This window comes from Heliangelus exortis, chromosome 21 (genome assembly GCF_036169615.1).
Source record: "Heliangelus exortis chromosome 21, bHelExo1.hap1, whole genome shotgun sequence".
Classification (NCBI taxonomy): domain Eukaryota; kingdom Metazoa; phylum Chordata; class Aves; order Apodiformes; family Trochilidae; genus Heliangelus; species Heliangelus exortis.
Genome location: NC_092442.1, coordinates 8,338,973 through 8,366,972, shown reverse-complemented (window position 1 = coordinate 8,366,972; position 28,000 = coordinate 8,338,973). Strand labels below are relative to the sequence as shown.

The 28,000-nt window shown below is 41.1% G+C and overlaps 2 protein-coding genes across 15 annotated transcripts in view; one reads left to right on the top strand and one right to left on the bottom strand.

Moving 5' to 3' along the window:
• Nucleotides 1-27,986, top strand: TUBD1 (tubulin delta 1). 12 transcript variants are annotated; one of them, XR_011730011.1, is made up of 13 exons: nucleotides 1-151; nucleotides 1,411-1,605; nucleotides 2,187-2,334; nucleotides 2,449-2,665; nucleotides 3,159-3,390; nucleotides 4,113-4,277; nucleotides 4,971-5,111; nucleotides 5,627-5,810; nucleotides 6,858-7,130; nucleotides 8,428-8,552; nucleotides 13,881-14,019; nucleotides 23,731-23,764; nucleotides 27,284-27,986. XR_011730011.1 is itself a non-coding variant. In XM_071764732.1 (9 exons), exons 2-9 carry the CDS (start codon nucleotides 1,434-1,436, stop codon nucleotides 6,958-6,960), a joined length of 1,362 nt encoding a protein of 453 aa, XP_071620833.1. In that variant the 5' UTR covers nucleotides 1-151; nucleotides 1,411-1,433; the 3' UTR covers nucleotides 6,961-7,178. The 12 variants fall into 12 exon arrangements, 1 of the variants encoding a protein (XP_071620833.1); XR_011730016.1 differs by lacking the exons at nucleotides 23,731-23,764; nucleotides 27,284-27,986 and adding an exon at nucleotides 7,480-7,566 and having other exon boundaries at nucleotides 6,858-7,063; nucleotides 8,437-8,552; nucleotides 13,881-20,050; XR_011730010.1 differs by lacking the exons at nucleotides 23,731-23,764; nucleotides 27,284-27,986 and adding an exon at nucleotides 14,660-20,050 and having other exon boundaries at nucleotides 13,881-14,424.
• The window catches only part of VMP1 (vacuole membrane protein 1), a 68,180-nt gene continuing 57,286 nt past the window's right edge, over nucleotides 17,107-28,000 (bottom strand). For 2 of the 3 annotated variants that reach the window (XM_071764735.1, XM_071764736.1), the window contains exons 11-12: nucleotides 21,334-21,436; nucleotides 17,107-20,071 (exon numbers count right to left, since the gene is read on the bottom strand). In XM_071764735.1, the coding sequence (XP_071620836.1) occupies nucleotides 19,928-20,071; nucleotides 21,334-21,436 (247 nt within the window). In that variant the 3' untranslated portion in view covers nucleotides 17,107-19,927. The remainder of the gene's footprint in view (nucleotides 20,072-21,333; nucleotides 21,437-28,000) is intronic. The other variant, XM_071764737.1, reaches the window with a different exon arrangement.

Here is a 28,000-nt window from a genome sequence, read left to right as displayed (position 1 = left end):
CGCATCCGCGGGGGCAGGCGCGGAGCTCCCCGCACGGGGCAGGCGCAGAAAGGGGCAGCGGTGAAACCACAGTGAGCCTCGGGGTCTGTGAAGCCCCCGTGGGGACCGGAGCGCTGTGCCCGGGGTCCCCCCTTGAGCAAGCGGGGATCGGGTGGGTCCGAAGGCGCCTCTGAGTCACGGACTCGCGGAGCAGTGGGGGGGGGCGGGAAAGGGGAGCGCGGGGGCTGCTGCGCTCGCGCCCTCGTCGCCTCATCGCCTCAGGGGGGGAATCGTCCAGGTCAGCCCTGAGGAGGAGCCGGAGGGTCCCGGAGGGGCTGAGGGAGAGGTCGGAGAGAGCCGGGAGGGAGGGAACCGGCAAGGAAAAAGGTTCTGGAGAAATTTTGGGGAGGGGGGAGGGAATGAGGTGGCCGAAAGTTGAGGGCCAGGTGTGGGGCAGCACCCGAAGATGGCGGCCGGGGAGGGTGGGCTGCTGTGAGGGACACGGAAAGAAGCACGGGAGGGCCGGTATCGCACGCGTGGGTTGGACATCAGCCTTTTTCTGGAAGTAATTTACGGGTTTATTTCCTGCGGCGAGGAATAACTCACGCCTAGCTGTAACACACAGTCTTGGCCTTAGGCTCTGAGGTGCAGACTGGCAGCAGTGCTGAAGTCAGGCAAAGAAATCAAAAATAGCACATACCTGCCTGCAAAATGCAGCAGGATCGGGTTACGAGTGCTGGCAGTCAGCCAAGGAATGCTGGTACAGAAGTGCTCCAGCACAGCTGGGGATGAGAATGAAATCAGAATCAGCCCAGAATAATGAAGTGACTTTAAAAAAAAAACAAAACCACCTTGTTTCTGTGAAAGGAGAATAGAAATGTGAAGAACAGAGCTACTGCAAAATGCTGAGTGAAAAAAAAATATGTCAAAACATACCAGTACTGAATCAAAAAGGTTGCTGCCAGTGAGGGAAGCAGGGGGAATACTCTAGAGAACTCTTTTGTCACCTCAGCAGATTTTGGCATTAGGCCATCACAGAACAGAACTGGAAATCAGCTCAGTTTTTGAACAGGCTTCACACTTCTAAAGGCATTTGGTACTTTCTTATTATGCTTATTGTGCATTTTCAGCCTAATCCTATAATTTTGTTGGAGACTTTGCTTGCTGCATGGTTGGTTTTGTCTCCCTTCAGATCTCTAGCCAACAGTAAACACCATTTTCCTGTCAAGTGCCATCTGAATTCTTCTGACATTCAGGACAAAGTGCTGACAGTCCATTTTTCTCCAGAAATAGCCCGTGGCTGTAGCATAGCATTTCCCTTCTCACTAGAGGTTCTCAAAAATTGCAAAACTGATGAGAAATCTACTTCTCAGAACTTTTCCCCTCCTCTCTTTTCCACAGCTACTAAAGGCATACTTCTCTTTTTTTTAGGCTTAAATACAAAGTGAATCAGAATGTCAATAGTCACACTCCAGCTTGGTCAGTGTGGTAATCAGATTGGTCATGAGCTGTTCAGTGCTATCTGTGGTGACATCCATGGCACACATGGGCTGTGTTCCAAGAAGGAGAATGAATCCTACCATGATGCTTGCAAAGAACGTTTTTTCAGTGAGGAAGAATCTCAAGGTACAGCATTTAAGTGTTTGTTTTCCACAGTGTCTGGGTGCCAGCCTAATACAGATAAGAGTACAGAAATAATACCTCTTTTACTACCTTGATTCAGCTGAAGTATGAGTTTTACCTTCAGGCTTGAACACTTGTCACAACCCTCTGCCTTCACAACGTCACTACCAGCCAAAATCAAAGGGCAATAAAGTGTCTGAGCCTGCAGGGCAAGTCTGCCAGTAACACAGCTGGAAACTGAGCACATTTACATACATAATCTTCCCTTTCAAACATTGCATTTTATGGTGTAGGTGGAGTAGGACCCAGATTGTCTGAATTTGGTGTCATCAGACACATTAAGTGGTTTCTGCCCAAAAAGATCTATGGTTGCTAGACTTGAGGTTTGTCTTTGGAAAGAGACAGATGGTTCTCCAGAAATCCAGGGCATTGCTAAGTCCCCCTTTCTGTACTGTCCCATTAATTGTTTGACTTAATTAGGCAGGAGGAATACAATTTGAACCATGGTGCAAGTCCCTCCATCTTACTTGAAAAAGTCCCAACATTGGCACATTATTCTGAGTTGCATTTTTCTTTCTCTCCAGTACCTGTTGCCCGGGCTGTGCTTGTGGACATGGAACCCAAAGTAATCAACCAAACCTTATCAACAGCTGCCAGGTCTGGCTACTGGAGATATGATGAGCACTCACACTTCTGCCAGAAGCAAGGCTCTGGGAACAACTGGGCAAATGGGTATGAACAACTGGTACAAGCTTCACTAGGGGAACTGTAGAAGCTCATGAGCTGTCTAGGGTCCTACTTTGATAGAACTTGCCAATTCTCACTCTTTTGTCTTTTATTCAACAGTTACTCTGTCCATGGGCCTAGGCACAAAGAAGCAATAATGACTCTGGTACAGAAAGAAGCAGAGAAATGTGATCGACTGGGTGGATTTTTCACAATAATGAGCATGGCTGGTGGTACAGGATCTGGCTTGGGAGCATTTGTGACCCAGTGTTTAAGAGATGCTTTTCCAACTTCTTTTATACTAAACCATATTATCTGGCCCTATGGCACTGGTGAGGTGAATGTTGTGTTTCCCAGAGGTATTCTACAAGTTTTAATAACCCTCCTTTTAAACATAAAATACCTGCAATGGAAATAAACAGAGATATCTTACTTCTTAAAAGTTACAATATGTAACTGAGCTGATGAACTGTTTGCCTAATATTTGGTACATGTCATTTCACAAAAAAAAATAATTTTAATATTGCAAGTGCTAAAGTATAAAGTGTTTTCACAAGAAGCTCTATATTAGCTGACTAGTTAGGAGCTCCTGTTATGATAATACCTTGGCATTCTAATCAGTTGCCAGACATTTTATTCTAGCATGTTTGCAGGAACTGAGGATAACATGATCTTCCTCTTTTACATGTAAAAGCTCTTCTAGAACCTAGCACTTTGGCAAAGAAAACTAATCACTTCCTAAATCATAACTGAGAAAATTACAGCCACCAGAAGATTAATGAAAAAGAGGTTTTTGGTTGTCATTTTTGTGAATTTTTGTTTGTTTCTAGGTCATTGTTCAAAACTACAACTCTGTTTTGACTCTCTCACGTCTGTACCAGTCATCAGATGCCCTACTTGTTCATGAAAATGATGCCATCCACAAGATCTGTGCTCAGCTGATGAATATTAAGCAGATCTCCTTCAGAGATGTAAATCGAGTCATTGCACATCAGCTGGGGAGTGTTTTCCAGCCAGCTTACACAGCAGAAAGTGGCTCACACTATAGCAGAAACCCATTAGGTACCTAACTTTATTTCTGTAATCACTCCAGGCTGGGAATTTAAGTCCTTCAGTCTCCTTACTCAAGTGTTCAGACACATCCCAAGTTGTAAGATGGAAAAAGTGTGAAGCAAAAGCCTTAAGTTAGAAATTCAATCCCTCTTCTGTAGCAGAGTCAAAGATAGATCCCCCACCTTCAAGTTTCATTCTTTTCCAAAAGAACTCAGTTTCTTCTTGTGTGCCTACAGACACCCTTGTACCTGTTTGTATTTCAGAGATAATTTGTACAGGGCAGTCATTTGGATTGAGTTTTACATTTCACATGAGATTTTATAAACTGAAACAAAATGAAAGTTTTGTGTTTAACTTGCAGAGGACAAGCTAGCAACAGGCTGACATCTGTATCGTTAAGGGGTTACAGAAAGATACCCTTATTGCCAAGAGTTTTGCTTGTAAAATTGAATTTCCCCATCTGTCAATCCCCTTAGCTGTGTGTAGGGTCTTTGAGATTCTCAGCCAGAAGTGAGGCAAGTTGACTTGTAAAATAAGAGCCTCTCACATGCTTGTGTGGAACTCAGTAGAGTGCAGCAAGCTTGCATTATTTCTTCTGATGTGTGCCCATGTATTTGTCAAATTAAAACTTCATACATCTTGCTTGGATTCTTACCTTAAACTCCTTTGTAAAATTCCCCACTCTTTCCTATTTTTGTCAACCATGAGCAGCTGTTGACTTCTTTTTTCAGGAGACTTAATGGAGACATTAGTTCCACATCCTGAATTCAAGATGTTGGGTCTTCGGAACATACCTCAGATGCCTGAAAACTTCCTTGCTTACAGCACCTTCAGTTGGCCAGGACTCATCAAACATTTAAGGCAGATGCTCATTGCTAATGCTAAAATGGAGGAAGGTAAAAAGCATTCACTCACTCTCAGAATCCATCACTCTCTAAGCACACATTTTTACAGATGAAATAAAGGGTATTGTTTTCTGGGGCTCATTGACTCACTGTAGGCAGCTCAGAGTTGCTGCCCTCAGACAGCAGGAATTTGCCTCTACATAACCAGCTGCTCCTGTAACTATTCACTCAGCTGCCACAGCAGCTCCAAGCTTGCTGGTTTTGCTCCCAGACATCTTAGTTAATTATAACCATTGAAAATAGGCAAAACAAACCAACAGTTTTGGGCGGTACATTTAATTAGCATGATTCATTTGGAACATGCTTGGATAGCTCTGCTATGCTTTTTTTTTTTTTTTTTTTTTTTTTACACCTTCTAATAAAAATCCTGCTTAACTCTCCCATATCAGTTTTCATGGGGCATTCAGTAGAGCTTCCAGTTATGCAAAGAATGGGCTGGCAGGTTGTTAAGTATAGAAACAAGTATCCATTTTCTCTGGTAAGACTGGTGACTACCAGGCAGATAACTGCTGAATTAGCACTGTTTTTCTCTTAAGAACTGAATAATTGCTTCTTAACTAACATGCAGAAATAAAAACCCTAATTAACTCAGTGTTAATTGCCATCTGATTCTTCAGCTAGTCTGCATCCATATTTTAAGAAACATTAACTTTCTTTTCTATCTTTTTTGCCAAAACCTGCTAGGTATTGATTGGCAAGTACGACCACCTCGTGTAGGCTCCTCCATCCCCTCCAGTCATCCCATGAACAAGCCACAACATTTCAACACTTCCATTGCCAACCTGGTCATCCTGCGAGGGAAAGATGTGCACAGTGTAGACTTGGGTAAGAGGGAGAAACACAGTACAGCTTGGTGATTCTTGTTTAACATCTCTTTTTTATCTTTGCAACCATATCTGATGAAAGTGAAAGAAAAACAAGGCCACATACATCACTGCTAAGGTCAGTTTTCCATCTGGAAACACTTTAATATCCAAGATCACGTTGTCTTAATTGCTTAGGGCTGTTTACAACCCAGACCTCTGTTTCCTGAAGCACTTCAGGGAAGGAGAAAGAGGCAGACCCATGTGTATGACAGGATTCTTGGCTGTGTTGTCAAAAAATACACTTAACAGCTTCTGGAGTGGTGAGCATAGCTTGGAGATGAAGTACAATATGAGAGTTGTGTCTAGATAGTCTGCCAAGTCAGTTTGAAGCAGTTAAATTTTCAACAGGCTGATCACACTGCAGATTTTTTTTTTTTCAAGGTCTAAATTGATCTATTGAGTATTTATGAGATCACACAGGGATACTGAGATCAAGATGAAGGATCTGGCAAAAGGACTGTCTTATTTCTGCAGGAAGTTTCCAAGATCCCTCGTTATACACATCATGGCTCAACCCTCAGGATGCTTTTAGTGCCTGGAAAACACCAAGAGCATTTAACAAGTATGAAAAGTCAGCTTCTTTGGTCAGCAATAGCCAGTTCCTGCTGAAACCTCTTGACAGTGTTGTAGGAAAAGCCTGGAATATGTTTGCTTCCAAGTAAGTGAAAATAATTATCCTGAGACTTCATTTATAGCTGCCAATTCAGTATTAGCAAAATCCTTGTAAATAAAGCTGACTTTTTCAGCAAAGGGAGAATAAGCATGAAGACAGTTCCCACACTTTAGGGGAAACATTTTTATGCTTGAAATAGGGTGGCAGGGTGGACAACACAGAACAGTGCTTATGTTCTGTGAATAAGTGAGACCACATTCTAGTGCTGTCAGGTTCACAATTTTCTCACTATTAAACCTCCACAAATGTAGTGCATTGCAGTGTGACCATTCTAAAAATAACACATAGAAACACTGATATTACTGATCGTGTAGTTTCTAAAGTGTCAGACATGCTGCACAATCCAGGCAACAAGTTCCTGTCTTAGTTCAAACACACTTAGGGGATTTATGTGTTTAGTAAGGGCCCCATGCCATTAGTTTGATTTTTGACCACAAAATCTAGAAAACAATTGCCTCTGAATTTGATCACTATGAAGCCAAGGTTGGTGCATGTCACAGCAGATGTCAAAACTGCTCCCAGTAGCTTAACTCCTGATTTTAGCAACACCAGTGATGAGAAGAAAGGTGCCCCATACACACAGGTTGAGGCTTTGCATCTCAACTCTATAAATTACTTTTCTCATTGAATAATCACTTCTCCTTCAACTTCCCAGTCAGCCAAATTTTGTTAGCTGTGACTTTGTTGCCTTGGGCAATAAATACACAAAGTTATAAAAGCTTTGCTTTTTTTTGCTAAATTTTTGCTATATTTTATAATATAGCATATTATTATATATAATATATAATATATTTTATAATATTTTGCTATAAATTTGCTATATTTTTTTTTGCTTTTTTTTTTTTTGCTAAGTCAGAACTTGTTTCTAGTACAAAACAAGTTCAAGAGAGCACAGTAGAAACTCACCAGGATGGTCACTGGGTGAAAACCAATCTTCATTTGAAGTCATTACAATAAATAATGTGATTTTATGTCAGATTATTCACTGATTTCTAACATGTTACCCATTTCCCTACGGTGACTTCAACACAGAGCCTACATTCACCAGTACACTAAATTTGGAATTGAAGAGGAAGATTTCCTGGACAGCTTCACAGCTCTGGAACAAGTTATCTCCAGTTACACCATCCTTTGATTACTCTGAACTAGAACTTTCCTGAAAGCACCCAGCACTGGAAAACCTTCCACCACCTTTCTGAAGTATATAAAGTATTGGACTGCAGCTATTTCTCAGCCTTGTAAGAACGTGTGCATGTGTTAGAATAGCAAGAACTTAATCAGAACTGAATATATTCATGTGGACAGGTATTATTCATATTTAATATATCAAATAAATAGCTACTTTCCATTATATTCTTGTTGTACTGTAGCTAAGTCTTTGAAAATCATCTTTGGCACTTGGATATGTCTTATAAAGAATGTACAGAAGGACTTTTTTCCAGGCTAAAGTCTCAGCATCTAAACTATCAGGGACTAATGTGTGCTAAAAGTTAAGTGTGTGCTTGACTACAGTAGTAAGCCATTCCTAATCTTCCATTTTCAATTTTCATTATAAAACTTTGCCCTAGAATGCTTTGATATTGATAAAAATGCACAGTATTTGAATTATTAATCCAAACTCCATTTGTCTAAAAGAAAACCTGTTCTTTTAAAGCAAACTAAGACCTAAATTCCACTTTAAGGACATTAACCTTGACAAAACAGCAGAAGTTTTGAACCATCTTTAAAAAAGGGATGAAGTGTTCTTCATTTTTCTGTCATCAAGTTATATTAGAGATTATAACAAATTGTGTGCTTTTCTGGCCATTCCACTGTCCTACTTTTTAAAGTGGTGTTACCAAACAATTGAAAAAAAAATATCCCCTCTAGCATAGGTTTTTATGGGCAAACCACAGATTTAGGCCAAACTACAATTCTTGTTCTTCTTCCTATAAGTTAACAGCAAGCAGCAGGTGGTTTTTTTTAATTACTTTGATATTTATTTAAACAGGTTTGGGAGGAGAACTGCTGGTAGATTTTGGATGCAAGAACCTGTAATACAATATAAGAAATACACTACAGTGTGTAATTTCAAAAGTCCGTTTCAGAAATGGGCTCTTTTTTTCCCACAAACGTTACCACGGCCACAAGGTGGTGCCGCTGTGAAGCTGCAGCCTGCAAACGCTGCTGCACCAGCCGGCAGATTGCAGTGGCTTGGGGAGCACAGCCTGGGTGCTCATAAAGTAAGAGAACAGTAGAATTAAGGCTCATGTCTTAACGCTGAACTTCCCTCTGCCCCTGATAGTTTTTCACCCAGTGGTAGGGAGAACTTTTGGAATGCTTGCCAGTCCTATCCCCATGTTACATTGTTCTCCCATAGCTGTAATCCCACTCACTATTAAATAGGTATGACAGCAATAGAAAAAAAAATAAATTAAACATCAGTCTCAAGGAGTTTTCCCTTGAGAAGTGAACAGATCTCATAATTTCCCTTTAGGCTTAGTGTAGACTCCTGTCAGGTAGATGCAGACTGTGTAATTCTTCTAGGCTTCAGTTAGAGCACTGGATTATACTCATCTTTATTTCCTTTCTAGATGTCATTCACCTCTTCACTTCTGTTCAGGCACAGAAGCACCAGAACCCCCCCTGGAACTCCTGTTCTCAAAGCTGCTCTGGAAACCAACACCTGGGCTGTCAAACAGACTGTGACAACACTCAGGCAACCACAGGACAGAGTCTGAAGAACAGGTAAGTACAGGGGCCAAGGTCACAATTGCTCAAATACACCCCGGGTGATACCTGATCTCCAGCAGGGTTGTTGGCTCAGTGCAAGCCACAAAAATGGATTCTGAGAAATTTCATGGTAGTTTACAGACACACAATGGTGATCTTTCACGCCTTACACACAGACAAAAAAATGTTTAAACTGCCTGTTAGTGGCAGGGCAACTGTCTGCATGCACTGGAATTGAATCCAGTCCTAGTTCCTACAACTCTGTAAATTAAGAGCTGTATTGGTGTACCAACTCAATAGCTAAATCATTAAGTACACAGGGGAAATGAGATTTATGGGGCAGGTGGGGAGAACACAAAAGGAAAAGCAAAGAGGAGAAAGTAGGTAGGGTAAATAGACCAAGAAACTTTTCACTCAACATTTATGACAGAACATTTTGTCAGCAGCTCAGTGGTTTGCTTGCTGTTCTCACTCAGGTGCTCTAATTCCTGTTTGAGGGACTCACTCTCAAAAAGGGGAAGACATAATTATAGTTCAGCTGTCCAGCCCTGTACTGCTGTATAAAACCTGAGCTGAAGCTGAAAACCACATACAACTTTTGTTATAGGATATTACTTGTGATATTTAATTTTTTTTTTTCCACTATCACTTCCTGGCATCTCAGAGCTGGGGGACTGTTCTGAATGAAAGGGCTTTTCTAGTGACATGTTTTTGTCAGTTTCAACCATTGTCTTGGTTATTTCCACAGAAGAAACCGAAGACAAGATTGCACAAGAAGTTAAGATAAACAGCACAGGCAATTCAAGTTTACAGGGAACAAAGGGTCAGGAAAGGAGGCAGTGTGGTGAGGTTCTCCCTCCTCCCTCCTGCAAAAGGCACAAGATGTTTAGCAGCATAGAAATAATTTTCCCAAGTGTTTTCAACAGCTGTCACACTGAGAACTTCTTCAGTATCAGAAATGAAAATAAGCAACTGTGAAAAAAAATGACCAAGTCACAGGAATGCATACTCTTTCTCATTATTTCACAGGACAGGTAAAACATTTTTAGAAGTTTCCTCAGCAAAAAGGAAGGCAGCAGTGGGTTATTGTACTGCTACATCAATAAGTAACTTTATTGCAGAAATTACCTTCCCTTATCTCTGTGTATTTATAATTCTGAGCATGAAGCACATGCAGCAAGTGCTTATTGCACCAATGAATGACACAGACCCATTTAACCATTCTATATGTACATTTATTATTTATGGCTTATGTCACTTGTAGTTAATGGAGCAGGATATCTGGGGGGGTGTTTACATTTAAGATTAGCAGTCCCATCAGGAAACACAGCTACCATGTACAACCCCAAAGCAAAAATAAAAATTTCCTTATTTGATCTCTAATTATAACATATGAAAACACAGAGGAAAGATTCAGCAGCTCCAAGACAGAGCTAGGCCAACAGTTAGTTCATTATGCTCAACAAGGACACTTCTGTAAGAACTTGTTCCTAGTTGGGATTCAGGGAAAATATTCCTACTTTCATGGGAAAACAGTTTCTCAAAGCAGCAAGAGGAGGACAACCATATTTGGACAACACAGATTCCTCTAAACTGCAAAAAACAAAAGAAGGTGAAAACCAAAGTGTAACTCTTGTAATTAGCTGTTATAATCCCTACCCTTGCTCTGCAAAAGGGATTGACAGGAATTGTTTCAGTCATCTCAAGCCTTCTTCCTGTTAGTGTTTTTCACTGCTGACCTCAGTTCTGAAATTCTCACACCCTTTCCCAAAAGAAGCCTTAATTTTTTGATTTGTGGCTGGATGCCTCCATTTTTTCCCCAGGATGTGGAGAGGAGAGGGTCAAAGTGACAGGAAGTCAATAGCTGTTACCAGATTTTCATCACCTACAATTACATTAGAAGGCAGAGCAGTCAGCTTCTATTTTATTGAGAAAAATAATTATGTAAATAGACTGAGCCTGGCCTTTTATTTCATTAGAAATTAAAATCATTGTGGTAGATTAAAAGTCAGCATACGCCAATCATTCACTGAGGCAGAGACAACAGAACCAGTGGCCTTGACCTGGCTGCTCACAGGATGTCCATAAGGCAAGGAACAATGCACCAAATCTCACTATTGTTTTGTGTAATGGACAGGTGCAGCTCACTTGGAAGTTTATTCAAGGACTGTTCAGTATAGCAGATCCATGTAATGAATGGGATAACTTCTATTTGGCCACCAAAAAACCCAAACAGGAACAAAAATTAACCCATTACAAGTAACTTTGGCAAGTGAGAGGGCACTGATGTAGTTATACAATTTATTTGTGCTTAAATTCATAGTGGTTTATCAGGCTAGGCTGATTGCCACTAGGGAAAGGATGGAATCTTCCTGTAAATATCCAAGGGCTTTTTAAGAGGATTACCTGCACAGTTTGCCAAACTGAAACAGCTCAAGATTAAAGGCAAAAAATCTGTGGATTCCACAGCAAGTAGGATTTTGTCACTAAGGAAGAAGGAAGTCATGCACAAATTACCAGCTGTTACATTACTGGGAAGTATTAGGGTACAAAAGGATATTGGATGAATAATTAATAAATTGATCATAGATAAGTATTATGAAACAAGGGACCAAGCATCCCAAAAGCAATAAATTCCCAGATCCTTTAAAGAATCCACATTTTGCTGAGCACTTTGAAAACTTTGAGTCATCAGGACTGATTCATGGATCTGATATAAACCAAAAAAACTTCTAAAAGGAACTGAGCTGCTGCTTTTCCTCCCCTGCTTTCAAGGGCAGTCCACACACAGCTTTACCAAGGCAGCAAATTCCAGTGTGGGCTTCCTCCTCCTGGAGCCTCCTGGCTTCCTACCCCACCTCTGCCCACGCTGCAGAAGCACAGCCTGGACACTGGGGCAGCTTTTAACTCATGGGATGCAGAGCTGATAATCCTCAATTTGAACTATAGAGCCCTTCCTGCTCTTTCAGTTCAACTACAATGGTCCCTTCTGAGTTCACATTGTATGAATCCTCTCCCTCTAGACAGCCACTTCCCCTCCATCGGGTGGGGTCATGAGTCACCCACCTCAGTGAATCAGCAGAACCTGCTTAACCCTTTCCCAGAAGCCTGAAAAGCTGCAAGGAGGGTGGGTGGTGGTTCCAGCAGATCTTATTGCCACTGAAAAAGGGGAAGGTGGCCCCAGAGAAGAGATTAGATAGGCTGCTTCTGCTCATGAGGAAGTTTAAAGGCAATATTTGGAGGTATAAATACATTCCATGGTAAAGATAATGGAAGAAGTCTAAACTTTAACCCCATGGTTGTCCTACAAGCCTGGGAAATTCTAACCACGGATTTCTAGGAGAGTCCAGTGGTATAAAATGAAGGCACAAGCCTCTCTGCTTGTCTGTGTGAACCAGGTTGCAGAAACCTTCTTGCCTGCTAATTTTAAAAGCAAAATTTTTTAAAGTATGGAGTGTTACACCACAAGATAGAAAAATAAGTAAGATGAGGATTCTCTCTAGGCCAAGATTCCTATTCTAAAAGAGCAGCAAGGAGAGAAACTAAATAAAATAAGCCACTAGTTAATGAAAAAGAAAAAAAAGGCAGAATAAACATTGCTTGAGCTTTTGTTTCACTAGTTAGATGTAATGAGAAATAAATCCCATCTTATACGGTGTATTTGGATTTAAATGGGTGTGTTCTGCAAAAATAATTATTGTACATATTTGGTTACACGTACAATGTAATGTTTATTTAAAGGCACACAAAAATACACTTCAGTTGCCTGAGAATGGTGTAATTGTGGTCAGATGGCATGATTTAATTTGAACCTTTGCCCAGCAGGCTCCAATATGTAATAGATCATTTACAGGAGCATGTAAGCAGAACACCACCAGGGGAGCCAAATGGAAAGCAGCCTCATCCCACACACTGAAGGTGTAATAAAACACTGGCTCTGCACTTGGCTGGCAGGGGCAGCTGTAGCTGCTCATTATAATATCCTCAGTAAGTATGGTGAGAGCTGGGCAATAGTTCAGAGCTACTGCTCTCCAGATGGCTCAGAACAATACTGAGTTCTGGAATCCATATTTCCCTGTCAGGCTGCTGCTTTGCAAGTTCTGTCACTTGCAAAGAAAACACTGGGAAATTTCCTCCCCACCCCACTCGGGGCAACTTCAGCTTCTGCTGCTCCCTGATTCCAAGTCATCCTGTCAGTTATTGTAGTTATGAAGTTATGTGATGGTGTGAACTGGCAGTTTCTCCTTCCTAGGCCTAATTTTGGTGAAGGGACCTAATGCAGCTGGTAAAACAGTTAAAAACATGAATTTGGCAACTAATGAACAGAAAGCCAATTAAATACTTTTCTCCCAAGAAGAAACCTTCTGTTCCTTCCCTACCAGATATTAGCTCAGGTTTTCACATTCTTTTCCTCTACAAAGATTTACTCAGGCTTCTCCACAAAGCTGCTATTCTCACAGTGAAGTGAAAGTTTTTATATAAAATATAGATAAAAACATAATGTGTGCTCTGAAAGGCAAGCTCATCCTGCAGTGGCATTATCAAAAGAAACCTGAACTTCAGAACACACAGAGTCCTGCTGAATCTGAACTAAACTCAAGTCAACAGGCCTGAACTTGTCCAAAATTCTCTTAAGCACCAAGGACAGACAAGGCTACAAGAAAGACTTCAAGGGGGAGACATCAGTGAGAGTTTTAAGCTAGGACTCTCAGGATCAGATCTGCCCAACACTTCAACACTTTCCTTATCCATTTAATAAGAATTCTCTCTCTCACAGCTGGAATGCTTTGCCACAGGATAGGGCTGCAGATTTCCACACTTGACTTAAAAACACCCAGCTCCTCCTGGGCACCCCTGACAATTTTAGTTGATGCACAGATCCTGCAGTTTGATTTGCCACGTGGTGGTTGTGCAGAAGTGTTTGAGACAGGTTTATGTAGAAGTTAAGGGAGGACACAAATAAAATCACCAATTGCATTAGCACAAATCTAGCAGAAATAAGTGCTTTGCAATTTTTATTTTTTGCATCCATCACTTGAAGCTTCACTAAATACCAGTTTCAGGCATCTTAACAGTTTCTCTCTTCCTCACTGCTCCCCACCTAGAGTCTTGCACAACACATGGATGCATGTGACTGTATGTCATGAGAGGTCAGCTGGACTGAGGTGAGACATAAAGATCAAGAAATCAGAGCAAAAAAACTGTTGTTATGAAAATATCCTACATACTACAGCACTCAGGAAAACAGCTGCAGCAAACAAGAAACAGACCAGAGGAATTTTGTGAACATGGCTAAATTTGTAGGGTGTTGCAAATCTAAATGTTTACTTTCTCTTTATGCAGGTCCAGTTTCAGAAACAGAAGAGAAATGCTGAGCACATAAACCTGCTTTTTCAAGGATTTTCAACTGGGAAGAACCTAAGAAAAACAGAGTCTTGGGAAAGACACACTCAGTCCTTCAAAACTCACATGGTTTCTACATGTAAGTGTGATCCTCAGAGTATTTATGTGCTTTAGTTAGCAGCAGCTCCTGCCAGAGAACTGCCAGTTTCTTACCTGACAATCTGGAACAAAACCAGAGGTACCAGAAGGTCAGTGCAAGCAGATAGAACAAACTTTGGGAAATGCATCTAATATCTGAACATTTCTTTGTCTAATGGCTGGAGGCAGAGTTTAACCTTCTCAGGTGCACACGGGGCTCTGGTGGTGTCTGTGCTCAGGTAGCTCAGAGCTTTGGCTGAGAATTGATGCCACCACCCAGTGAAAAGGCTTTAGAGCTTAGAAGTGTCACACAGATCAGTGGCACCCAAGGAAGGTAAGAGGAGAGTCCATAGAGGTTGATGTCATAAATCATAAAACAGTGCTCACAACCTGACATAAAACCAGGGTAACAACCACTTCAGTGTCACACAGATCAGTGGCACCCAAGGAAGGTAAGAGGGGAGTCCATACAAGTTGATGTCATAAATCATAAAACAGTGCTCACAACCTGACATAAAACCAGGGTAACAACCACTTCAGTGTCACACAGATCAGTGGCACCCAAGGAAGGTAAGAGGGGAGTCCATACAAGTTGATGTCATAAATCATAAAACAGTGCTCACAACCTGACATAAAACCAGGGTAACAACCACTTCAGTGTAGTTCACAGAATTTGCCTGGGTCAGAGGTAGCTGTGAGCTGAGTGCAGCACTCCAGAGAGCAAAAAACACCTCAGCAACACCACAACAGGCCACAAGGAAACAAGAAGTTCCAACCATCTCTCACGAGGAGGCAAAGCCAGAGCTGGGAGGTTGGTGTAAAAACACAACAAACCCAAAAATGGTGGATCATGCCTTAAATACCATGTATTAAACAGCTCCTCTCTCAGGACAGCTTCCCCTCAAGCAGGAAGAGCACAGCAGTGGCCAGAGAAAAGACCCCAAACTCACACTTTTTACAAGGTCAGAAAAAGCAACTTCTGAGGGGATTGGAGAAGGGTGTGGCCTTGCAGGGCAGAGCAGGGAACAATACACTGAGCTGACAAGTCCTATCTCTTGCTTTTCATCAGGAAATAGCAGCCAGTTTCCTTATTACCAGCTGCCTGGGCAACTCATTTAAGTTTCTTGAGAAACCTGCAGAACAATTAAACTGGGAGTAACTCCCTTAAAACACGGAAGATGCAGCACACTTGCTTATCTGTATCTGAACAGCTCCTCAAATGAGGTTTAAAGAAAAATGACCTTTGGTTTAATGCTTCTGTTGTCAATGCTCTTCCAATCATACCACGAGTGAACAATAATAATAAAAAACCCTCTAGCACAATAAAAGACAAACTGAAACAAACCCTGGCCCACTTAATAGGTTCACATTTGTTTTACACAGCTCAACAGCCTCTTCACTTGAAAGTCAGCACAGAGCAATACCTTTTATTTTTTTTTCCACCAAAACACCCCTGAAATATGCCAAGAAGCCCACTGCAGGTTGCTGAGCTCTTCCCATTTGCTTTTACCTGACAGGCACACTGCCAGACCTCTTGGATATTTTGATAGCAGTTTCTGTATTGCACCTCCTTTTACTCCTTCAACAACAAACCCAGTTTGTTACAGGCTCCCCAGCTCACACCACTACCAAAACATTGGTTTGCTGCCTCCTATGAAAGCTGAGGGTGTTCATCAACAAGCAAGGGAAACAGATAAAGAAATAAATACCAGCATTGCATGCCCCCAGTTAGGAATTAGGAAAGCCACAGCAGGCTCAAAGAATTTTTCAGTATAATCCTTTTAAAAATGAGTTTGTAAGAGCATATGCAAATATTTACCCCCAATCTAGTTGTGAAGGCTTCAGCAGGGTGTTTCTCAGGGATTGCTTCACTCCTGCTTCCTGAGGAGGCTCCAGCACTTAAACCCTCACCTGGCCCAGCAGGAAGGAGCCCTCCTTGGCTATTGCTCTCCCTCTTTCACACTCCACACAGTGCTGCAATCTGGAGAAGGCTGGGCAAAGTGTTTAAGTGTTTTTTCTTCTCCTCCAAAAAAATAATAAAACCCAAATTTACAGGAAAAAAAATAAAAGAGACAAAAAAACCCAAACCAAATTTTAAATCTCAGAAGAGCAATTTCAATGACTTCATCTATAATTACACTCAACCTTTTAATTGCTGATTACGAAGTATTTTTTTAACCATGTGCACCAAAGAAAAGTCATTTACTTTTAACCCCAAGGAACACACCCAATCACCATTTACTTTTACACCTGCAATCAATTTTGCTCACTAATATTTACATTTGTGCTTGGCAATCAGGGAAACATCCACAGCATTTGTGCTTGCAATTAGCACTGCCTGCAGTGAGAGGGAGGCTGATTCTAACAAATTAAATAATAAAACCCAAAAGCACAGCAGGGAAGGACTCTCTGGATCAGCATTAAGCCATCTTTAAGTATTAATGACAAGTATTTTTTAGCCTGAGCAGGCAGCTGTGTGATTTCAGAGGGAGCTGCTTGAACAAGAGACACAGTGTGACACTGGGATGGAGTAAGAAACTACAAGCAGAGAGAGGGAGCAGGAGGTTTCCTGATGGCTTTGATGGAGCTGAGGGAAGTGTGGAAGTGGATGATGTGATCTGACAGCCTCTGCAGGCCTCTTGGCTGGGCCTGGCAGAGACCACTGTGACCTTTTTAGCTTTGCTTACAGCAACACAACTCAGTAATTCCAAGAAAAAAAAAAAAAAAAAAGATACTTTATTCAGTGTCTAAACTGCAAGAAGAATCAACTAAAAAATACAGTGATCCCTGCTAAGGTTTCTCTTGCAGCAGCAGCACTCACTCTGGATTTTTCTCTAATGCATTTTAAACTATCTGACTGGCTGCTGCCTCTGTGCAACTGAAAACTTCAACAAAAGGGAACTTTGGATTAAGGGAGTAAAAAACATGTTTTCAGATGAAACAGTACAGGCTCTGGGTCTTTCTCTGAAGCCACAAAACGCAACTGCTGCTTTATCTTCTGGATTCACTCTCACTGTAGGCGGCTTGGGACAACAAATTTAACAGTGTAACAACCAAGCTCAAGATACAGAGATGGAAACAATCCAGCTGAAATAAACACTGGGAAACAGTTGTTTGTTTATTGAAACATTCGTAAAACTATTCAGTTGCAAATCTCATTAGGTTTGCATACCTTTCAGTTCTGTTATGTTTTACCTTTTACCAAGTCCTATTATCTCCCAGCAGCCAAACAGGTAGAAGGGAGTAGAATAACCAGTCCTTTCTTTAAATAATGGTAGAAAGCTTCAAAATAACAGCACAGCTTATTGGGGTGGACACACACACAGGTTCAGAACAAGAGGAGAATTTTTGCACTACATGTATTTAAACATAGAGTGAAGTAAGTGGGAGAAAGCTTTCAGTTTGTCTGATTTTTCAGTAGGCAAGGAGGCAGAACTGTGAGGACACCACTAAAGCATTTAGAAAGGTAGAAGTTTATTGGCTCAGGCTCTAGGAAAAGGTGTGTTTTTTATTTCTTTTTACTTTATTGTTACTTTATTGTCTCCTCATTCCAATCTGACAGCACGCAGTGGGCTCTGTGGCATGAATTTAATTTACTCTCACAAAAAGCCTGAAGACACTACTGGAACTTTGTGATGGGAATACCAGTTGTCCCCAGGGTGAGTGGCAGATCCCTGGGGAAAAAGCTGCCACTAAAACTGGGAGAAGTAGCAAAGTGTCAGTAATCCAAATGTCCTGAAGAAAAATGAAACCAACAGCCACGAGCTGCTTACGTGATCTCTTCCAGAGTGCAAAAATAAAGTTTTAGTAGACTGCAAGGAGTGAAGTGTCAAACAGCTCTGATTTTATGATTATGGGTTGTATTTGAACAAGCTCTTTGCTACGTTATATTCAAAGGCAACGTTTAGGCCAAAAAATGGAAAAAAAAAAAAAAAAAGCTGCTAGGCCAAGATTTAAGGAATATTAAATCTTCTGAAAAGCAGCAGGGACAAACAAATGGCCTTTGTGCTTCTGTCTTGCACTCCCTCCCAGCACTCAGGACTTGACTTGTAGGTTTTGAAATTTCATTTACTCAGCAGCTCTGTTGAGAGAAGTTTCTGTTGGAAGACTCCACTCATTCAGCAACATTGTTTAAAGTTACAGATGAAGCATACAGGAGAAACACTGCCGACCTCACACACAACTGAGATGAAACTTTTAAAAGACGTTTCTTGTGCAGCCCGCTGCACTGCAGGCCTTCTGAGCTCATTTCCATCTAAACTTGAAAAAAACATTGATATGCTACTGATGTTCAATGAAAAACAGTTGGAGATGGATGAGGGAACAGTCAGATGAACGATACCAAAATGTCAGACAGCCTACCGACTGTTGTTGCCATGAGATCCAACAGTCAACATCAGTCTGATAAGCTATCCGACAGGATGGTACAGCCATGGAGATGTCACGACAGTTGGCAACACAAGGGGACATTCAGGCAGGACTGCACAAAATACAGATATTTCTCACACCCACCTGCAGGATCTGCCCTCCCCTCACGCAGGGATAAACCTGCCCTACGCCAGAGCAAAGTCCAACCTGCTTTGTGCTCACAGGTCACCTCTTGATAACACTCACTGAAAGTCAGCTTAATTCTTGTTACTTACCCCTTGGATAAAAATAAAAAATCGTTCAGAAAGTGATTAGAGTAGGGATACAGATAACAGCAGCAGTGGAACAGATACCTACTTACAAAGAGGGAAAAGATCCATTTTAATATTGGCTCGGTTCATGCAGGGTAGGACTGGAACACACACTGATTCATGACTGCTCTAAAAATACCTGACTTGAAAAGCCTGAGGTTAATGTTCTCTGAAGTTCTCTGCTTCATTGCTGAGTTTAACATCAAATCTGTTTTCAGCTGGAATCTTTACTCTTCCCCCCCTTCCCTTCTTCCTTGCCCGCAGTGCTGTGGTCAGTGCAAACATGTGAGAAGAGCTGATGGCAGCTGATACCACTGGGCTGCTTTAACCAGTCAGCCACACTCCAACTGAGCAAAGTGCTCCCTACTTCCTGCTGCTAAATCAGTTCTCAAGAAAAAAAAAAAAAAAAAAAAAAAAAAAGAACAAAGGGCTCAGCACCATTTGTGCAGGAAGGATGAGTAAAGCATGCAGTTCATGGGATTAAGGCTTAATAAAGGAACTAACAAAACTCAGCATACAAAAGTGGGGAGGAAAGCAAACTGCTTAAAAAGACTGACACAAGAAATTCTGGAATGATCAAAGATGGCTTTATAAAGTTTTATCTTAACTCCATTCTAAATATACATAATAAAAAATGTCATCTTCAGCATTTTGACATCAAATCATCTCTGCTAACATCATAAAGTTTCGAGGGGTGGCTTTTCCAACTGGGAGCACGTGCAATGCAATGGGACACTGGAGAATTCAGATGGAATTGCCTTACCATGAGGGACATGCAAGAGTTTGTATCCAATCTGTGTTCATTTATATACATTTTGATGGTCTTGAAAGTTACGGAAAAAGCAAAAAGAGCCACCCTTCAAAATAAAAAATTATCCTTAGGTCAGTCTGAAGTTAAATCAGGAAATGGAGAGTATTAAATTATCAGTTTTGAAAGTAATTTGGGTGGGCAACATTTGTGTTAAACTCCTTTTAACATCCCACTGTCCAGCCCATATAATACAATCAGACACGTAAAGCATTCATACCTTACCTTAACATTTATGAGTTTGTCAATGAAACATCTGCTCTAATATCCAAATTACTTTCAACATGAAATAAAAACTTTTTAAAGTTGAAAATTGATGTTAAAAAGTTTTTCCCCATTTTGAATAATGCTGATTTTTAAACATATAGAAAGATGTGTCATTTTCCTGTCTAAAACCCATTCCGAGGGGTTTTTTCCCAAGCTTATTTGGTTTTTTCTTCAGAGTACATCTTCTGTTGCAGTCGTTTGGCGTAGCTTTGGGCCATGGAGTTGATTATAGATAAGATAAAATAACAAACCATGAGAATAACCAATTTTTCAAATATCCAGGATAGCCAGCTTTCCCCCTGAAGAGACAAAACAGGAGGAAAATTAACATTAGTGGACCATGGAGAAATCTCCTTTTTCTAGGTGAAAGGGAAGAGCCTGAACATTTTTTTTAAAATTATGGAATTCCTCAAAAACAGGAACCAAGTGGGAGCTGACAGGGTTCCTGCAGCTCCCTCTGTAAAGCTGACTTCAGTCCCTTGAAAGACAATGCAGGAGGCCTTGCCAAACCCACCACGGGGCAGCTGCTGGATCCTGGATCATTATTAGTGTTCTAGTGAAGTGCTTTATTACTCCTAATATTATTTCATCCTAGTTAACAGTTCAGAGAGCTCAGGATTAGCAGCCCCTGACTGTCATTCCCTGTCGTGTTCATTGCAAAGAAAACAGTAAGGTCACTCCTTAACAATGTGGGGTTTTTCCCTCTATCTCCCAATTAGTGCCCGATTCTCCTGGTGTCACTGGAAGTTACTGTCATGACCTGGGGTGGCAGTTCCAGCGTTTTCCATGACTACTTTTAAGTTGTATTTTTTTGTCAAAGGAGGGCAGCAATGCACTGCACAAAAATGACTGCAATGTGCAGGAAGGAATATGCATATTTCACTAGTCCAGCCCGACCCTCCCTAATTTAGTTTCTTTTTTTTTTTTTTTTTTTTTTTTTTTTTGTAAGAAATGGGCAAAGAAACACTTAGAGCTACAATTATTACATGTGAAATGTGAGTTAGAGAAATGCATTTTATCTAAAATAATGCCTTTGTACCCTAAGGAATTTCATGTCAAAGTTCCTCTGTCTCCACTAAAAATTCAGAGTGTTTTTCACCTTGTATGAAAGGCCACTCCTTCCCCTTTGTACCACATTTTTATTCTCCTTTCCAACACTTAAGGGCTTGATGATTCTTAGTGGCCATTAAGCCCCAGATCCTACTGAACTATTGATGCTGCACAGTTTGTTACCACTTCACATGTAAATGCAACCTTTTTCTGCTCAAATTTCTTTCAAAATAGGCACCCATAGAGAGGCAAGCTGTGCCACTGCTCTGAATTCATCATTGTCTTTAGTATACAAAATATTTAAATCCAGTTAAATACAATTACAAGCATTATTTTTAATGCTTAGGCTGCTTTAAAATGAGCTATTTTGTCTATTCCCTAAGCCACTGCAAGTCTTGGAATACAAGAGTTACATCGATATAGCTGACAAAAAAGTCAAAAGACAGCGAGGGAAGGGGAAAAAGTCATTGGGGAAAGAAGAAAATCAGCGGGGAGGCAGCGAGGTCCTTACCTGTGGCACTCCACTGTCAGCTTTGTGGTGAAGTTTTATCCTCTGAGCTTCTAAATATTCTTGAAATGGCTTCTGAAGAGAAGGACCTACACTTGGAATAGCACTGATGCAAAGTTCATCCCAGAGGACAAGACAAAATAGGGGAGGAAAAAAAAACAAAAAAAGAAAAAAACATTTAAAAAAAAATAAAAATAAAAACTTACCACTTTGACCCAAACAGAACCAAGTTCAGCCTCAGCTACAGCCCAGAAGGGCATTGCTACTTGGGAAAGCAGCTAACCACAAAATAAAGTGTATTTCAGCGTTTTTAATCTGGTGCTTCTAAAAAGAACACATCTCCCCACATCCTCCGAAAGCGCTTCGAAAGCAAAGCAAAGGAAAAAAAATCCTCTTTGAGCAGCAAGCAGTGAGGAGGCACTGCTGGGAGCTGAGAGAGAAGCTGCGAGCCCGAGCATTTCCTTGCAGGCGGGGAGAAGTGCAGCGGGGCACTGCTGAGACCCAAATGAATGACTTCGGAGAAGTCCCCCATTTATCACCAGCAGTTCCTGTAAGAACTGGTTTGAACCGATTAATAAGGAAATGACTTGTGCTTGTGTCATCCCTCCGTTAAAAAAGAAACTGCTCGCCCTATGACTTGCCCCTCTCTCCTCCGAGGAGACGGCCCCTTTCTCAAACTAAGTCCTTATTAGGACAATCTCTGCGTCATCCTTACCCCACAAGAATGCGTTAGCGAATTCTGCAGGCACCTCCCCCGAGTCACTCATTAACAAAGGAACAAAGAAGGAACTATGAACCCTCTTCTGAATCACGCCACGGTTTATGGCAGCTGACTTGCACAAAACCTCCCAGCCGGTACCGAACACCTTGTTCTTACAGGAAAGATCCCGGACACGGGTTGGGAGGAGGAACCCTCTCCCTCTGCCGTGGTGGGAAGGTGGACAGACCCACAGTGTCATAGAATCCTAGAATCATAGAATGGGCTGGGTTGGAAGGGACCTCAGAGCTCATCAAGTCCAACCCTTGCTCCACTCCCCCCGTGGTTCCCAGCCCATGGCACTGAGTGCCACATCCAGGCTCTTTTGAAATATCTCCAGGGATGGAGAATCCACCCCTTCCCTGGGCAGCCCATTCCAATGCCTGAGCACCTTCTCCCTAAAGAAATTCTTTCTAATGTCCAACCTAAACCTCTCCTGGCACAACTTGAGACCTCTTGTGCCCTCTTGTCTTGCTGAGAGTTGCCTGGGAAAAGAGCCCAACCCCCCCCTGGCTCCAACCTCCTTTCAGGGAGTTGGAGAGAGTGATGAGGTCTCCCCTGAGCCTCCTCTTCTCCAGCCTCAACACCCCCAGCTCCCTCAGCCCTTCCTCACAGGAATTCTGCTGGATCCCTTCACCAGCCCAGTTGCCTCCTTTGGACCTGCTCCAGGACCTCGATATCCTTCAGACTTCCCTTCTACAGCACCCCAGTTTTTCTTTACATCTACACAGCACGCTGCTACTTAGCAGGAGGTCCAGAGAGCTTTAGTGATTGTCACAGCGTTTGGGGCAAAACAACCAAACAAATAAACCGAACTTAAATACTGTCTGGAAGAAATTGCCACTAGCAACAGGAAAACACACACACGACCCAAAGGCTCCCGAAGTTTGAGCCACATAAATACACCAACACCGAACTCCGGGCATTCCCATCACTGACAAATGCCATTTTCACTTTAGAGAACGGAGATTTGGAATTATTATTTTTTTTAAGACATTAGTAGGGTCTTCTACATTAAAAAGTCACCTGAATTTCAATGTTTTTAGGTTTTTTTGTTTGATTGAAGCACGACTGCTTCAGGGAGGGTTTAGTAAAACACCAGTGTACACAGAGACAGCTTTACAAACTGATCATCTCTAAAATTAATTTCCTCAGTCTCCTCATTTGAAATGATATTCCCTTTTCCAGGCTAGAGCCCAATTAAAAAAAATAGCAGCTTTCTAAGCTTAAGAATTCATGAAAATGCACAGATCAAAGACACAAAGTAGCTGACTCTCCTCTGCTAAATCTATTCCCTTCAGTAGCCGGGGGCAAATGATTTTTTTTTTAACATATTTACAAGAAAAAAATTGCTTCCCTCATGATTCACCATCACGATGATACAAATGGGTGAGTAAATTCTGTGCCTGGACTGGTAAAACTTCAGGGAAAAAAACCAAAAAACCCAAACCAGAGATTAAAACACATCTATTACACATTTTAAACGAGTCTGTCAACTTTTACAAATATTTCCAATTTTTCAGAACCATCCCCCCTTCGAAACTGACTTTATTTATGGTAATAATTGTCCTGATGGCTCGGTGATCAGTAGCCAGTCATGGTATTTAAAAGGAGTTACAATTTCAGTTTTTTTTCTTTTTCAGATGACACTTGGAAGCCCAGGAAAGCTACCGAAAGGTAACAGTTTACTTATAAACTTCTGCAAGATGATGAAATGAAGAATATTTAAATGATGAGAGATGAATGATTAACAGAATGGTGGTCAAATGCCTCCATTAATTTTTTTTTTTTATGAAAACTGAACTAAGTCAGTGCCCAACTAACTAACATTAAACAGAACTGAGACATGGAAACCAAGTTCAGAGCCTTGAAAAGATCCTGATGCATCAACACCACATTTAAATTTTTTTTTACTAAAAAATTTTCTTTTTTTCTTTTGTCTGTTTTTTTTTTTCTGGTTTTGTCACATAGTATCTCAAATGTAGACATCACATTAGATCTAGAAATCTTACAAACCAGTTTTCTTTTATTACAAACAAACAAGTGAAACCTCCCGGCAGACGCAGTGAAGTCCAACTCCCTAACCCTGTTCTTACAATAGGAGGGGGAAAACTTCAGTCTAAATTTTCAAGAATTAAACTCCCAGCAGACACAGGTACACTGAGCAGTGAATTTAAGCTCCACTTTCAAAAGCTGCTGCAGTTCCAGGAGTCTGGATGCAAACCACAGGCTCCCACTTAACAAGGGCAGATGTTGGGAGATAACCCCGTTTGCAGAAGAATCCCAAATCCTTGCATTTTCCTTTGAGAATCAAGCCCATTGTCTTTCAAGTAAAGAATATGAAAAGATAAGAAAATAAAAGGACCTGAGGGCACAAGAGAACTCAGCTCATGCAGGCTTTGTAGTCTCTATCTGCCAAAACAAAACACACAAAAAAACCCCAAACACACAGCCTGCTGCCCCTTCTTAAAGGCTTAAATTTAGGTCTTGCTGAGCTGCTTAAGGATTTAAATTTAAAAAAAAAAAAACAACCAGCCAAACAAAAACAAACCAAAACCAAAAGTAATTCACTAGAAGTTGGCTGTCAGCAATAAAATACATTTCACCCTTCCTATCATTATTAATGAATCCTGCAGTTAATCAGCAACAAGGAGGCACCGCTAGGAAGAGAGGTGCTGGTCCTTGTGTGTGCTCTCCTATCAACACAATTTCCTTGACAAACAAAGAGACTAAATACAGTTTGACCATAAGATTCAGGAAAAAAAATGCTTTGGGTTTATTTTGAGGGGGAAAAAAAAAACTCTGAAGAAATTTTAATTCAGGTGAAATTTTAGAAGCAGTTAACATAAAAATCCAATTTTTATTTTAGTTCATTCTGATTCTCTGCTAAAATTGAACATTTCCCAAGGAACTGGAACTGAAAACAGACTTCCAAAAATTTGTACTAGCCACTGGTACAGCCTAAATTTGTTAAAATCATAACATTTTACTGAAAAACTTTACCTGCATTTTAACACTACAGTATAAACACTCATTAAGATTTTTGCTTCCCTGTTGTAGCTTGTTGTAAGAAGTATCACTTGGTATTAGTAATTAGAGATACAGCTTTATGATTTTCTAAATTAAGAGCCACAATTCCTACCCAAATGAAAAATTATATAGCTTTTTGCCCAACAAATAAAACAAAGCTTCACAGCTATCTGAAGAGCAGAACTGTTGTAGGGTAAGTTTAAAAATTACACCAGTGATGTGCAGAATCTGTGATGTACAGTGGCTCCTAAAACTTGTATTCCAGTTACAGCAAACCTGTGTTTATTCAAATAAAATGTACAATTTATTGATTTGCTTCCCAAAGAATAACTGTCAATACTTGAACCAGTCATGAAATGGTAGGGAAGATTTTTAGGGAAGTTACCTTGCTAAGTGAATCTTTGGAACTACGGGTAGGAATTTTCTCAAATGCACATGGATAAAGCACCAAACCTAAAGAAAATTTTAAAATAATTTCTTTATGCCAGCTCAAGTAGGAAGTTCTTTACTTCTCCAAGTCTACTCCATGTTTACTGATATTAAAAACACTTCTTTAAGAGATTTAATAACACTTTCTGCATTTTTCAAAGGTGTATTTTTCACCTTGCAAGATCTTTAATATAAAGTTCCTCTTGAGTTACTGACATTTCATACCCTATGTTTTTAGAGCCTGCAAGCACTCAGATAATTACAAGCTGTGCTAAATGCTGAAGTGCAGCTCTCTATATAAAGTTCCCATCTTACAAAAACACACGTGTGTATTTGCCTATTTTTCCAGAGAGAAATGCTAGAATTAGCAAGTACTTAACACACAGTTGTAGACTCACACTTTAGGAGCATTAATACAGCAGGGATTTGACTGCTAATGAAAGTTTCTCATTTGTAAGAGCAAGTGATTAAGCATCTGATTACCTCTAAGCAGTTCTTAAACTCCAGTTATTCTCATGAAAATTAAAAACATAAGAGAGAACTTCAGTGGCATCGAGTGCTGGATCTTCAAACCTATTCAGCAGCTCAGAGGAACAACTGGACTCAGTTGCAATGACCAAGAACCATTAAACACGGGAAGTTAAAAACCCTGGAATTCCATTTGATCATGGAAATAATCACCTGGAGGGAAATGAGACCCCGGGAACGGGAGAGAGGGTGCAGACAAGGCAAGGAGGCTCCCAAGGCTGAGCCCCACGGAAGCCCTGCTTGGAAAGGTGATGCAATATTGAGTCACAACCCATCCTATGGATGAGCTCTCTAATATCCACAGCTGTTAAATTGGAAAAACCGTTTAACTGTGAACACAGGGATTGATTTTGTCACTCCCTGGCACGCACACTCTGTCCTCACCCCGACCCTCTCAGGGTCCAGGGACAAACAGCATCATATACATTTTGCTCAGATTCAGCTCTTTGGGCTAATCCAGCTACAGAAAAACATCCTTTTAGGAAATGCCACCACCACAATTCAAAGTGAAGACAAAAGCAAAAGAAATCTCAAACAACAGAAAACCCAACTAAGAGGAAAAGCTCCCTGTGTGTCAGCACAAAGCCTGCACACATCCAGGATCTCCCCCTGGTCCTGGAGCCAGCCTGGCCCAAGGCCAGAGATCAGATCCTGCTACAGAAAAGGGAGTTAAGTGGCAGGGAAGAATGTGACAATGAAGGAGAGAGTGTGCTGCATGGAGTCTGCCCTCCCAGTACCTCCAACTCTTTAAAAAATAATTTGTTTTAATCAGAGTGACTATTGGCAGCTCGGCCAGGGGGCCAAAGTGAAGGCTTTTGCCTTCCAAACAGTTCTGCAAAACTCCATGAAATCATCACACCCAACCCCCACTCCCACACGGAGCTTCTCTGTGCTAGATTCACTTTTCTCCATGTGAACAAGAACACAAGAAAAAAAAAAAATCCATCCTGCAGCTCAAATGCAAATTTAGTAAGAGGTAACATTTGGTTATTTTAGCCATCCCTGCCTCAAGAGACACTGGAAGTTTTGCTCCAGTTTGCTCCACAGTATCCATTTCTTTGAGAGTCAGTTTATAAAGCACTGAAAAGCAGATTCCAGTGGAAACATTTTGATGCCACTGTACACTTAGCAAAGCTGATTAATTTGTCTCACCAGAGCACCTTTCTTCCTGCAAGTTATCTGCCCCTTCAATGGTTAATTTTCTTCCAGACAGTGATCTAAACAGGCTCAACGGTTAGTATTTTAATGAGCTGTCATTTCCTGTGCTGATAAAGATTCTCACAGTATTTAAACCATCCACTTCCCTGAGGCTCCCCCACTGCCAGGACCCTGCAGTGACTCAGTGGACCTCCTGCCTGACTCAGCCCTGATGGATGATGCTGCACCAAACCTGGAGCCTGGATCCAAACCTGGACCCAGGGAGCAACCACAGCCTTCAGCTTCTGTCACCACCACTTCAGCCTCAGAATGTTGGTGAAGTTCTACAACTGCAGAAAATAAATCTGCTTCGTGATCAACAGAACCATTCTGGGGGGCTTAAAAGGTTACTTGGCAGATTGACTTGCTTTACAGGAAGAAGAAGGAAGAAAAAACTTATTTGAAGATTTCTAAGCTGAAATTGTTACATGCTTGACATCATCTATACCTGGAGCTGTGCTCCAATCCCCACGTTAACCAAGCTGCCTGCAAAACATTTTTCTTGGGACATTCTGTTATGTTAAAATCAACACTTTCAAAAATAGGAATTGCAACATCTCCAAACTGCTGGTTCTTAACTCTGCTCTTTAAAATACAAACAGAAATTTCCCTACAAAGATGCGTTTTTGTACACAATTTAGGCAAAAATAAGCTTGCTTGTTCAGTTAAATCCTACAAGCCTTTTGGCAAATAAACTTTTATAATTCTGTCATAACCCACAGGAAGGTT

Excerpts from the sequence above, each read along its gene's own strand:
- TUBD1 (XM_071764732.1), top strand. The coding sequence starts at position 1,434 with ATGTCAATAGTCACACTCCAGCTTGGTCAGTGTGGTAATCAGATTGGT. Across the intron at positions 2,335-2,448 it reads GGGAACAACTGGGCAAATGG|TTACTCTGTCCATGGGCCTA; the intron begins GTATGAACAACT and ends TTTATTCAACAG. Across the intron at positions 2,666-3,158 it reads GGCCCTATGGCACTGGTGAG|GTCATTGTTCAAAACTACAA; the intron begins GTGAATGTTGTG and ends GTTTGTTTCTAG.